The sequence below is a fragment of the Etheostoma spectabile genome, chromosome 2 (genome assembly GCF_008692095.1).
Source record: "Etheostoma spectabile isolate EspeVRDwgs_2016 chromosome 2, UIUC_Espe_1.0, whole genome shotgun sequence".
In the NCBI taxonomy this organism is placed as follows: domain Eukaryota; kingdom Metazoa; phylum Chordata; class Actinopteri; order Perciformes; family Percidae; genus Etheostoma; species Etheostoma spectabile.
In genome coordinates, this window is record NC_045734.1 from 18,009,827 (window position 1) to 18,023,658 (window position 13,832).

Genomic DNA, 13,832 nt, shown 5'->3' on the forward strand with positions numbered 1-13,832 from the left:
CCCAATAGAGCATCTTTGGGATGGGGTGGAACGGGAGCTTTGTGACGTGGATGTGCATCCCACAAATCTCCATCAACTGCAAGATGCTATCCTATCAATATGGGCCAACATTTCTAAAGAATGCTTTCAGCACCTTGTTGAATCAATGCCACGTAGAATTAAGGCAGTTCTGAAGGCAAAAGGGGGTCAAACACAGTATTATCGGGCACCCAGGTAGCTCAGTTGGTAGAGCGGGTGCCCATGTTTAGAGGTTTACTCCTCGACGCAGCCGGCCCGGGTTCGAATCCGGCCTGTGGCCCTTTGCTGCATGTCACTCCCCCTCTCTCTCCCCTTTCTCAAACCTCACCTGTCCTGTCCATTAAAAGCCTAAAAAAATAAAAAATAAATAAATATAGTATTCCTATATATAGTATAAATATAGTGTTCCTAATAATCCTATAGGTGAGTGTATGTCTGTGTGAAACAAATTCAGGCAAACAAACTCAATTCAAAATCCATCTGCACTCACTTAGACATACACCAGCCTATGTGACAATAAAATTTATTTTGGTTGAAATCAACAAATAATCGTGATAATTAATTGTGATTTCAATATTGATCAAAATAATTGTGATTTTCATTTTGGCCATAATCGTGCAGCCCTACTGGCTTTGAAGACACCCAATCGATTTTGCTAACTCATGCTGCTGAAGCCTTATATTGTCTTTAGTTAAACAGAGGACTGGGTTTCGTCCCCTACATTAGAGTTGTGTTAAAAATGGATCTTCTTGGGGAAGCATGGACAGGAGATACTATTGCACATCACTCTTTTACTGTTCATGTGAGTATTTCTATTAAGGCGGAATTAAAATAAATAGACCTATCCTTTAACACTTTGTCACTTAACAGGACATTTTATGTACAACAGAAGTTTAAACTGTTCACCCTTATTTCGACAGTTGTTGATATAAAATAGTATAAGTTGTTAGTATACCAAATTTAAAAAAACAAACTGTTTTAGGTGCCCTTTGGCTTCAAGTTTCTACTTTTTCTACTTGTGATCGCTGCTCTATTTATGTTCTGGCTTCTGGAAGTGCTGCCTGCTGTTTCTTGCCTGTCTCTCTTCTCCCCTTCTCTTCTACTGTCCTCCACATTTTCCCTCACCCCCTCGTCTGCATCTCTATTTTCCCTCCCTTTTTTGTCTCTGCTGATCATTCTTTCCTGCAAAACCTGCCTTCCATAATTGCCGGCTTGTGCATCTTCCTATCTTCGTACATTCTTACTTTTTTTAAGCCCCTCACTCTTCATCCACTCCTTTTTCTGCCTCCAAATGTTTCACCTTCCACCCCCCCCCCCCCCCCCCCCCCCCTCTCTCTCTCTCACTTTCTCTCCTCATCTTCATTTTTCCCCAACTTCTCTCCCAAAACATATTTATCTGCCCTTCCCTATAAATATGTCTATCTATCTCAACTCCCTTTTCATCTGTTCCCTCTCTCCTCCCCCTGTGTTGCAGGATATTCTTGGTGGGAATAGGCTTTTTCAGCGTGTGCTTTCTAATGACCTCTCTGGGGGGGCAGTTTTCAGCCAAGAGACTTGGGGACTCCCCTTTCACCATCCGCACAGAAGGTAAAGACATGTGCTGTGCATGCGAGTGCATGTGTGTGTGAGTTTGTGTGTGTATTTGTGTGTAAACAGTTCACTGAGTTGAAATGCTGTAAAGTCACTGCATATTGCTGTGCTACACTGTGATACTGCTGCCCCTTCAATGTCATGTGCCACTTTGTCAAAGCTGCACCACCTTTTACTGAAAACATAAACTGGCCTGGAATAGAAGGGTGAGGCAACAAAATGATGAAGTAAATGTAAATTACATTGCACAACCAGTATGACCAGTGAATTTCATTCATATAACCTTCAGCAGAAAAGCTGCTTTTTATAGTTGTGGTCAAGTTGTGAGAGATAAATCAACATGCTTGTGAAAAAGAAAAAAAAGAACATTGATATGGTGGGTGGGACATGAGATAGAGCAGTGACAGTGTGTAGATGGCTAATATATCTGTCTGTTTTACGCTCACTACTTTTCAGTGATATTTGGTATATGCTGGGGCTGCGTGCATGACAGATATATAAGAAAACACGTGAATATATGTTTGGTGAAATGTTGATTACTCAGCTGACAGTATACTTTACAGCAAGACAAGACAAAACAAAACAAAACTATGCATCATTTACAACACAACAAATTCTCTTAAAGGTAAAATCACTTTTTCAAACTTTTGTCTTGCAATTTACAGCTGCCCTGAATACTCAGAATTTTCTGTTAGGCTCTCCATTCTGTGGAAGTCAAGTAAAGCAAGCCTATATTACATTATTTACATCAAGTGGAATTTACGGTATGAGGATGCATTGTATTTTCCTACATTTCCTTAGATTTGTCTTGAGTCAGTGGCTGATTTGAATACAGAAGACTAACATTAACAACTGGCATGTACAGCACAACTTTTCACTAACAAAGATGTGGAGTAGTGAAAGGTTGAATGGGCATCGAGGATGGGCCTGAAGGTGTTAAGGAACCCAGGGAGTGAGACATAATGTGCCAGAGGGTTGTGAGAATTCATACAAACAAGAGAGACAAGGATTAGACATGCCTATATAGAGTTAGTCTGTATCCTTGACGTTCCACTTCCAGGATTTCTCCATTGCCGGCAGAAATTACGCCGGAATTCATTGTTATTTTTGGCCTTATGCTTTCTTTGTGTTGTAAATTTTAAACTCCGGTTTATTTATAAGGACTCTGGTTAACTCCTCCTCAGACTATATGTCCAATCTGAGTTTTTTGTTGCACAACTAAAACAACTTTTTAACGTACACATGTTTCACCAAAACAAGTTCCTTCCCAAGGCTACTTTGCAGCGGCATCTGGGCTCCGTCTGGGGCTTAGCGCTACTAGATTGGTTTAAAGACAATAAAGCCAATAGCCAATAAACAAGAGCACCTTTTTTCCATCCCGGAATGCTTAGTGGACAAGCCAGATCCTCTCCAGCAGCGCTGCAAGACTAATATTTTGTAGATAGGTGAAGGAATTGTATTACGGTGGGCCATGGTCTTACTCCTGCACTGAGGTTAATTATAACTTTATCCAGTGCTGAACAGTTACCATAATAAAATGTGAGAATGTGCAGTTTTGTAAACGCAGAGCAAGTTTAGAGAGCAAGTGAGGTTAGAATCATGAGTTTGCATGCAAAGTGGAACTAAGAGAGTAAAATACATTAGAATTCCTTGGAGGTGAAGCATAACACCTTTTTATACAGTAATGTCTACATCATGTCTCTTTGTCAGACATAACTGTGAAATGCTTTATAACTGCAACCATGGAATATTCCACACTGCACATTGGTTGCTGTACTTGTGTTCCATGGACACAGAAGCCAAATCTCACCAGTGTATTGTCATTATCACATGACTCAAAGTAAAGGGTGACTGCCAGTGGCAAGGCAGAAAAAAAGAGTGCCGTTCTGATTCAAAGTCAGAGGTCATTTGTGGAGGCCAGCAACTTCTCTCTACTTCTGCAGTTAATATAAGAAATCCTGTATCCTGAGGGCGCTTCCACATGTGTGTATGTGCAACAGTGGATGAAGCATGCCATGTGTCAGTTTGCGTTGGTGTGAGAGCAAGTGAAAGATGGAGCAAGTGCTACTATTACTGTAAATAAGTCAGGTTGGTGTTGTGTGAGGGTGTGCTGTAATATGTTACAGCACACCCTCACTATGGAGAGAAAGATGAGCAAGTGAAAATGGAAACCGAAAATAGCAGGCTTAACTGAATGCATATGTAGAAGCATATTCCAAAAGTGTGTGTGTGTGTGTGTGTGTGTGTGTGTGTGTGTGTGTGTGTGTGTGTGTGTGTGTGTGTGTGTGTGTGTGTGTGTGTGTGTGTGTGTGTGTGTGTGTGTGTGTGTGTGTGTGTGTGTGTGTGTGTGTGTGTGTGTGTGTGTGTGTGTGTGTGTGTGTGTGTGTGTGTGTGTGTGTGTGTGTGTGTGTGTGTGTGTGTCAGAGATAATGGAGGGGTGGATTACTGTGTTTGTAATACATTAAGATAACTGTGTATGTGTTTCTTAATAAAATGTACTTGATTAATCAACTATTCATGCAGTGTAGCCTGGGAAGACATCTGGTGCAAGCTCATTAAAAACTGTATAGTGTCCACCCATGCTTCCCCATAGGAGTTGTGTGTGTGTGCCCCTCTTTTTGTACGTAAATACCTTTGTGCTTGTCTATGCATAAACAACGCCTGTATCTTTTATCATCTACAGTGTGCCTTGGTACACTTGTTTGTGTATACCCCACTGTTTTACTCTCTTTTCTCCCTTTATGCACATCTCTGTGGTGTACTATCTCACACTGTTTTTGCTGCTTGCTCCCTTTGTGCGCTTGTGTGTGTGTTTGTGATGAGCTGGCAGGAAATTGGCTGTTAAATGGGGCGACAGCAGCAATGTGGGACAAGATTGAGACCAGAGAGACCAATCCATCTGCTCTCTTGCAAATCAGCCCCACAAAACAACTGGCCCTTTCATTAAGCCTGCAGTCACCACCTGCAGAGCAACACAGAGACACACACACACACACACACACACACACACACACACACACACACACACACACACACACACAGTTCCAGTCTCGTGTTTCATTAACTACATGTCATTTCTGGCAGACCTTCCATGTGAATACATGTACCATTGCCAAATTAAAAATGCTCATCAGGTTCTGGTCTTTTTACATGGATCAGCAGAGGAAAGCTACTTCATTCAGTGGTGATATTAGCTGTGTCTTTTTTATTTGCCTTGAATACTTTTACTTAGGTAAAAAACTGTTATTGTTTTTAACATTTTTCCACAGGCTGGGAATTAGTCTTTATCATTATGTTTGTGACCACTGTCAAGACATTTCAGATTTGTGGTAAGGAAGCAGCTAGGGCTTATACTGTAGATTAATTGTTTTTATATTGAAATGGAATTTGAAAAGCAGCCAATATACCAACAAAGCAAAATACAACTTAAAATTAATTGATTAGTAAAATAAAAAATATTTTATCTGGCCATCTTTGAGCCCCCCTTGTTGAATAGCCTATATTAGGCCTTTAACCTGACTGCTGAAAGAATGTAACACACTCTGTACGCCTACAACCAAAAACTGCATTGAAAAGAGTAAAAAAAAAAAAAGGATCCACAGCATATCAACAATGGTCCTAGTTTTAGCCTTCTTGGCCTACTTCTTTAGAAAAAGTGGCAGGTTCTTCTTTATGAAAACTAGCTTCTCTGCTTTCTCACATGAAAGTCGGTAAAGTGAGGGGTGTTCCCGCCGAAAGAGTATCGGCCCTGGAGGGAGCATCTGTGATTCCCAGCATGAATTGCAGCGCTAAACAGTCTCTCGCTTTCTGTGCTTGTGAAAGGAGCATACAATTAACTAGGATTGGAATCGCTAAATATTGCTGTTTAATATTTGACAGTTTTGACAGTGCTTCCACACTACCGACATTTTTGCAGCATTTATATAATACATAAACATAAGCGTGCGCACCTCTTACTTTACGCTGGTTAATTTGATCGTGTCATCAAAAACGTCATTTGAGGCAAATTTTCAGCATTTTCACCTATTTGGCCAAACACCGAAAGGGCTTTTTTTCCTTTTTTTGGTCCAAATATTTTGTTGGCCGAACATTTGGTGCTTTCCTAATCCTTTAGCATCCCTTAACAGTTTTGCCCAAATAGCCCACAGCAATGCTTTAGTCACTATTGTCCATTTTATCTTCAAATAGATGTTATTGAAAAACAGGGCTTTCTATGTCCTGGGTTAAGGATGTAAGCAGCTGTCATCTAAATTGCTAATCATTATGTGGGATGTTATGTATTGACAACAAGGCCGTCAGAAATACACGTAGCCAAGGGGCTGTTCTGTAAAGTATATAAATCAAATTCATAGGCTTTCATCCTGCATTGTGCCATTCTAATTTTTACACAGATATGAGCTTGCTTTTTGTACAAAATAACAGCCAAATTTGTGTAGGGCTTTGTCACCTTAGGGGGAGCACTGATAACACTTGTTTGGGTATTAGCTGAATTTCTCAGCCTTAGTGGATTATCAGCTCCCACTGGAGGTTCAGAGTGCAGGGTGGTCGCTCAAATCCCCGTCTCTCCTCAGTGACTCACAAACTCATCAAGAGCTGTGTGGCATAGATGGAGAGGTATGGGGGCTCAATAGTGAAAATGAGAAAATGTGGGAGGAAGACAAAGGTGAAAGTAGAATAAGAATTGTATGTGTTTGTGTATGCATCTATTATTAAGCAAGCAAGAGAATGAGATTTCGAAAGGTTGCTTTCCTAACAAAAGAGAAAGATGAAAAAGCAGGATAATAAGGTACACAACCAGATAATTTTTTCCCTCCAGATTCAAACACATCATACATAAGGGAGATATTAGCTTGATCAAAGGTCCTCCCTATTGAGCTTGTTTATACCCTGCAGTTTATTACATTAACAAGGACCCATGACAGTCCCTTCACCCTAAGCATGTTTGTTCTAGCAGAAAGACTCAGGGCGTTCTCGCTCTCGAGGTGGGTCCCTGCTGGGAGAGAGATTTTATATATTTTCCTCAGTTTAAAATCTTGCAGTTCTCTCACCTCTGTAGGTTTAGTAGCTAACTGCTTGAGAATATTGTCAATCAAAGACTGTGAATTATAAAATGAAAGACTTCTTATTGCCATGAGGAGAGCACTCTGTTTGGAAATGCTGCTGTGCTCAGATCCAAGCAGGGGCCGAGACTAATGGTTGTTTGACTCGCATTAAACTCTGTGTTCTGTGATGGCCGTCTGAGAGTTTCCATGACATCAGTCAAAAAAAGACTCACGCCCCTGTGTCACATTCCCAAAAGGCATTTCTACTTGTGTCCTAACAGGACCTCAACTGATAGATACTCTAACAAGCAACTGCAGCTTACTTGCATATTTATTTCTTTGATTATTCGAAAGTGCATATAGGGGTGTGCAATGATGATAAGGTGGAGGAAATTCTATTTATGCTCTGAATGGCAATTAAGAGCCCTTAAAGGCTTCGTAAATAGGTGTTCAATTTGAGAACATGATTTGTTATCGCGTTTTGTAACCTAGTAGGGCTATCTTTTTTGTTGTTGTTTTTTTAATAGGAAAATTAGTTTGGTTGTAGTGTTCAATAACTTGGAAATAATCGTGATATGACCTTTCTGTCAGATCGCCCACCCCCTAAGTGCGTGTGTATGTCATCACATCAATATGCTGTAGCTGGTAGCGGTGAAGCACACTAGATACCCCCGCTCTTTGATCCCCTTTCATTTTTCACACTTGATGTTCATCTCTATCCCACATTCCCTGCAGTTATGTTTTCTTCCCATTGCTTCATGTCGGATAAATCTGGCATGACAATCTTCTGCATGTCGCTGGCGTTAGGTGCATCAGGGGATTCAGTCGGGGAGGACACTTTATCATTGCACTCATAGTCGTGTGTGTGTATGTGTGGGGGTGGGGGTGTGGGGGGGGGGGGGGGGGGGGGGGGGGGGGGGGGGGTCTTTCTGGATAACACCTTCAATTAAGTGCCAAAAATATTTAAAAAAAATTCTTTCCTCCCAGAGTGCAATGGTAGTATATACCCAAAGGACCACAATGTAAATCGCCAAGTCCTCTGCTTGTTGCTGCTTTGCTGTTTCCTTCCACTCTTGTCCTGGGGAGGGGAATTACAGACAGAAACATTGCACACAGACCAACCAGCAGGGCATCCTGCACTCACAAGAAGACATGAAAAAAAATGTTTGAAGGAATTTGCGACAGGCGACTGCTATAAAATTCACATAAACCATGCCGCGCTCTAATTGTGTGCAATACAAAAATAAAACTGCCCCTTGTATAAATAGATGGAGAGCATAACTAGACTTAGAAATGCATGCGTAACCAGGAGACACTTATTTTTTTGACATGGCTCCTCCTCACCTGTGAACACCAGGGACCGATTACAGTCCTCCAGTGGTGAAGTTATGATCTGGTTTATGTATGTATAAATCCTCTGCATGCTAAATAAATATAGAAACTGGATATTAACTAATATTCACCACCCTTTTCAGTGAGACTTTACAAAATGCACAACCCCCCACCTCCCTCCCAACTGCTCTGACAGTGCTGCACAGTGGGTAATAGAATATTGTGTTATGAACTTAACAGCTTTGAGGTTTGAATGAGAAAAAATATTTAAAACGGGGGCAATACACCATGGCTGTTGAGATGTTGGTTCATGAAGAAGAGTATTTATCGACCTATGCTGTTTCAATGCTGTGTAAATTCAAAAAAGTGAACAAATGGCATATTATTTTCCCCGAAAGTCAAAGACTCTGCTCTTTGAAGAATCAGTGCAGCTTTGATGATTCTGCTGGGAGAACAAATCTCCCATCAACACACATGCATAAACATTCGGGCCCTATTTTAACAATCTAAGTGCATGGTGCAGGTGCGTTTAGGGCGTGTCCAAATCCACTTTTGACGGGGGGGAAAAAAAACATCTGTGCACCTGGTGTGTGGTTCAAAAGGGTCGTACATAGTGTCTTCATTAATTCATAGATGTGTTTTGGGCGTAACATGCAATAAACCAATCAGAGTTTTATCTCTTATTTTCTTTAAATGCCAGGTGCGTTTGTACCTTGGCACATTGCTATTACGATGGTGAATTTGCACCATCATATTTTTAACAACAATAAACAATGAAATGCTGCGCTATTGACTTTCTGGTAAATCACTTTCTCCATCACGCCAAGAATTCACCTGAACACACCTCCTTGTAAGACCAGCACACCCATGGGTGCAAAGATGGGCGCAAGTGCATTTTGCTATTTAAATGACGTGGGCGCTGAACGGGAAATTGATAACTGCGTCTGTCTTAAACTAGCAAAGACACTTGCATCGGGCTTTGCGCCACGCTGGGCCTGGTGCAAGATAGGGCCTTACATCTAGTTACAACAACAATACCAAACAAACTGGCACTCACAAATGCTCTGCCTGAACTGACACTATGCTCCATTTGTGTGAGTCCCTTTTGCAAACCTTCAGCTCTATACCCTTACCATCCACAAGTACAGCATGTTTTTACCGGTTTCTTTTTTACACACACTGGATTATCCACGTTCATGATTCTCCTCTCTAACTTTGTTTCTCCTCTGTGCAAACTTCAGGCCATTCACTGTTATTCCATCATTAGTCCATACCTAACACCAATACATGTTAATGAGAAAGCCTATCCAATTTCCAAGTGGAGAGGGCCATTGTTCCAACCTAAGTGCTATTACCCGGCCGTAAATGAGAAATTTCTTCACTGCACATTATATTATGGTTATGTCTCTGGGAAGGTTACTCTGCAGCAATATGCTGTCTCAATCACCCAGCCTGCATCAAGCTCTGTCTACAGGTCGCTTAATCGTTTCCTCTGCCATAGGCTGGTTATTTTCTTTGGGGCCTGATAGTGTCATACTCGAACATGCTTGCACTTCCTTTCGGCCGATACACTAATGGTGTTTTTGATGCCATGGCCTCTGTTGTCTGACAGTTTTGTGGAAGTCTACCTATTGTGTTATGTCTATGTTGAAAACAAAGGCATGCATTTGCCTGGTTCCTTTTTCTAGACTAGTGGGCTGATAAGGTCATAAACGCACACCAAGCATGACTTGAGGTTATTTCTTTCTTCTAACCACCTCTTTTCTAGCCTCTCTCTCCTTCTTCTGCTTCTCATTCTCTCTCATTCTTAACTTCAGAGCTGCCCGGTGTGAGACTGAATAATTGTAGGGTAGTTGTAGCTTTTTCTTTGTTTCGTCAGCTCACTTCTGCCTTTTCTTCTGCCCCTCTTTTCCTGCTCACATGTGTGCCTGTGTTCAATCCAGTTGTACAGTTCTTCCATAGCCAAAAAAACCCTCCTGCCTTTGTCTGAAAAGTGACAGTAATGGTTGCTGCAATGATGGGGAATTAATTTATTTGACACAAAATGTATAGTGGAAGGGTGATGAAAAGGCAAAACGGTTTCTGAACAATTGTAAAATCTTCAAAGTGACAGATGTGACTCTAAAAAATTAAGCTTTTTTAAGAATGGTTAGCAAACAACATTTAGTTGGAGACAACATCAGAAAGTCAGTCCTCTTCATGTGCAGCAGACCTTACCTCGTGCCTTGTGTTGTCTTTTCGGCAGTTGAAAAATATCTAATTATCTTTCCTGAGATGGTTTGAAATATTGATATATGTGCAAAGGCATTCACAAGATACTAAGATGTTAACGGCAATAATGTAACATTTTATTATGGACAATTATCACTATTTGTGTCTTGTCATATTAGAATAAACACTGTAACACCTTGAGGGCCTCCACACTGCACATTGTTGTGTATACGTGTCTTTTCTACAGTGTAGACAACAAAGAAGGCTGCATTGTTGTCAACATTTCTGTCCACATGAAGGAGGTAGTGTTTGAATATCTATTTCAGAGAAAACACTGCAAATAGGGCACTGCCATTGAAGGAAAGTTGCAACCTTCAGTTTATTACAGGAAACAATGGATTTGATGGAATTTTTAATTTTGCAGTAACGTGAGCAATACCATACCATTAATGATAGTCTCAGGTATTATGGCAAGTTTGAAAAATGTAGTAATATCTGACAATTTCTATTACAAAAATGCGTCAAACAAAGAAACGGAGTGGACTCTTGCATGCATACTATTGACCATGTCACAAGAGGACACACATGAAAAAGAGCGTTGCAGGGGATTCACGACAAGGGACTGCTATAAAATTGGCTTAAGACATGCCACACTTTAATTGTATGCAATGCAAATATGAAACTGGGTAGAGAGCAGAACTTGGTTTAGAAATGCATGCATAAGCTACCATAAATAAATGATGTTACCAGCACTGATTTTAGATTGGTGGCTCAGTAAATCCCATACTGTATGAACTCTATGTGAAGGGCTTTGTTGGGTACGGTTCTTATTTAGCAGCACAAAGCCTATGAGGGAACTGGAGCTATTTCAGGAAGCGCTGCAAGGAGGAAGTACCACATCTCTTAGGGCATCAGAGATTCAGTAATGATAGACAGATAAGGAGAAAACAATGGATGAGAGAGATTGCTCTAATAAGACTTATCTCTGCTCTGCTGGTTTGTTTCACAGTGCGATACAGTCCTGTTTGATTTGCATTGTTTGCTGCATTGATACTGTAGCTCACTTTTCAACCAAGTCAATATGTCTGTTTCTTTTTATACCTTTTTGTTCGAGAGCCGAAAATGTAAAGTTTGTCAGTAAGTTTGGAATTTTAACATGGACAAATTTGAAGAACAATAACCTGGATGGGTTGCTAATGATCCAGCCTTGTAATTTTTTTTTTTTTTTATTACCAACTAAACATAATGTGATATCAAATCAGAGCCAAGTTTTCATTTCACCATGTAGAAAACGCCAAAAAAATCTGTTTTACTGGAACCCACTGCTTCCACGTGTAGAAAACACAAGTGTATGTGAAATAATTGTGTTTGAAAAAGTGCAATGCATGTTTATATACAAAGCAACCAACATAGATAATTTCTGGTCTTGTGCTTTTGTATGGTATTTAAGATGAAAGACCCCTCTATCCCGTGTGTGTGTGTGTGTGTGTGTGTGTGTGTGTGTGTGTGTGTGTGTGTGTGTGTGTGTGTGGGTGTGTGTGTGTGTGTGTGTGTGTGTGTGTGTGTGTGTGTGTGTGTGTGTGTGTGTGTGTGTGTGTGTGTGTGTGTGTGTGTGTGTGTGTGTGTGTGTGTGTGTGTGTGTGTGTGTGTGTGTGTGTGTGTGTGTGTGTGTGTGTGTGTGTGTGTGTGTGTGTGTGTGTGTGTGTGTGTGTGTGTGGAGAAGGCCCTGTTTGCAGCACCTGGGGAGATAACTGTAGGGCTGAGGTAAAAGAGGGAGTGTGATGCTGAGAGTTTAAGAGGGGAAGGGGCAGAAGACCATTTAGGGCAGCTGAGATGTTTTCCATTTTGAAAGAAGGGATGCACATGATGCAAACTAAATAAAGATGCATGTGTGCTGTAAACAAATGCATAAACACTCTCTTTTGCACACTCGTCATGCAGTCAATTGAAATTATGGTCAACCTCACTGCATTTCTCTTTTCTTTCCTTCCCGTCTCTCTCTCTCTCTCTCCCTCCCTCCCTCCCTCCCTCCCTCCCTCTCCCTCTCTATCTGCCACACAACACATGCGTCAAGCTTTCCTGTGCTTCCAATAATCACACCAGCCCCGATGGTAAAAGCTGTTATGTTGCACATCTGTCAGAAGTGTGTGATAATGTCAGGAAGCTGTTGATGTTTGCCGCCGGTCTTGTCAAGCACACTCACAAAAGCTCTCTCTAATGGTTGTCTATCAACATCTGTGTCCAATAACCGATTTCTGTTGTTACCCCTATGCGGTGTAGTGTTTTAACTATATTTGAAACCATTTTTGCTCTAAAAGAAAAAAGAATTGAATTATAAAACTTTCATTTAATCGATGTATCCACAGCGGTGAATGGCAGGGGATAATACTGTTGTAACCATTTTTCTACCAAAATACCCTTCAATGTTGAATTTGTTTTCCAGTCCACAAATCAATGTAAGTGACCCCATTATTACTGAAACACAACTGTGCAATTGGGCTTTAAATATTTTGGAAACATATTTTAGGAACATGTGTTTCTTTAGGCACTCTACAGTCGTTTAAACCGTAGTATGTTCCACTATAATTCTGTGATCCAGTTCCAATATTACTAACCCTAGACTAACCTTCTATTCCTATTGTGAAGTTTGAAAAATCTTCTTTTTTTTTAATGCAACATACCTATTAATTCCTGTTTGTTGTATGCATTATTGTGCACTTGATGCCCATGCAAGGCGTGCATGCTTACGCTGGGTACCGTAACCCAAATTGTTCAGGTCCTATCCCCTGAAGGTCAATGCCTAACCCCAACTAATCTAGCTGCTTTGTAGAGCGGGACTTGCCTAGAAGTTATATGGGATCCATAACAGACACTTGACACTGAAAACAGGAACCTGTTCCTATTTGAATCTGCACACATTTTGATGCTAAACCTTCTTTTACCCATGCCTGCTAATTTCTTCTGTTCTTATTTCGATGTTCTCAGAGGTATCTTTGTCTCTTTCTACTCTTTCAGTTGTCAATCTGGTTGAACAAGTGTTTTGTTCTCCATGTCCTAATGGCGTTGTTCCACTGCATGGTACTTACTTGACTTGCTTCGACTCTACTCACCTTTTTTGGTTTTCCATTATGAAAAAGAGTCCCTGGTACCTGCTGACAGGTACTGTTTTAGTTGCACCTCAGTCGAGGTTCCAAGTCAGCTGAGGCGATACCAAAAGGTGACGTGAAAACCTGCAGGCTTCTGATTGGTTGGAGAGAATTGTCCCTTTACTGCGTCATTGCTACAACAGACTAATTTCTCTTCTGGCTGTGGCAACAGCCACACGCCGAGAATCAAAAGCAACACACCTTCGACGTTCTGTGTGTATGTGTCGGGTTAGGTCACAGCAGTTTACTGTTGAGCCAAGTTGAGGCGAGTCAAGCACGTATCAATAATGGAAAAACACCATGAGACTTTCTACAACCTCAAAGCATAAAAGAGTAGTGTATATCTATGGAAATTGGCCAGGATCTTTCAGATTTTGGTCATTTGGTCTACAACATGCTCGGTCTGAGAAATATGTTATTACTGTGTATAACCTTCTTAGCACTGGGTGTTCTTGATTGTGTGACAGTAATTTTATAGAAATCTATAGAATAT

General features: G+C 40.9%; 1 protein-coding gene across 2 annotated transcripts in view; it reads left to right on the top strand.

Moving 5' to 3' along the window:
- The window catches only part of LOC116704400 (alpha-1,6-mannosylglycoprotein 6-beta-N-acetylglucosaminyltransferase B), a 110,260-nt gene that overhangs the window by 6,085 nt on the left and 90,343 nt on the right, over window positions 1-13,832 (top strand). For both annotated transcript variants that reach the window (XM_032539840.1, XM_032539846.1), the window contains exon 2: window positions 1,493-1,605. In XM_032539840.1, the coding sequence (XP_032395731.1) occupies window positions 1,493-1,605 (113 nt within the window). The remainder of the gene's footprint in view (window positions 1-1,492; window positions 1,606-13,832) is intronic.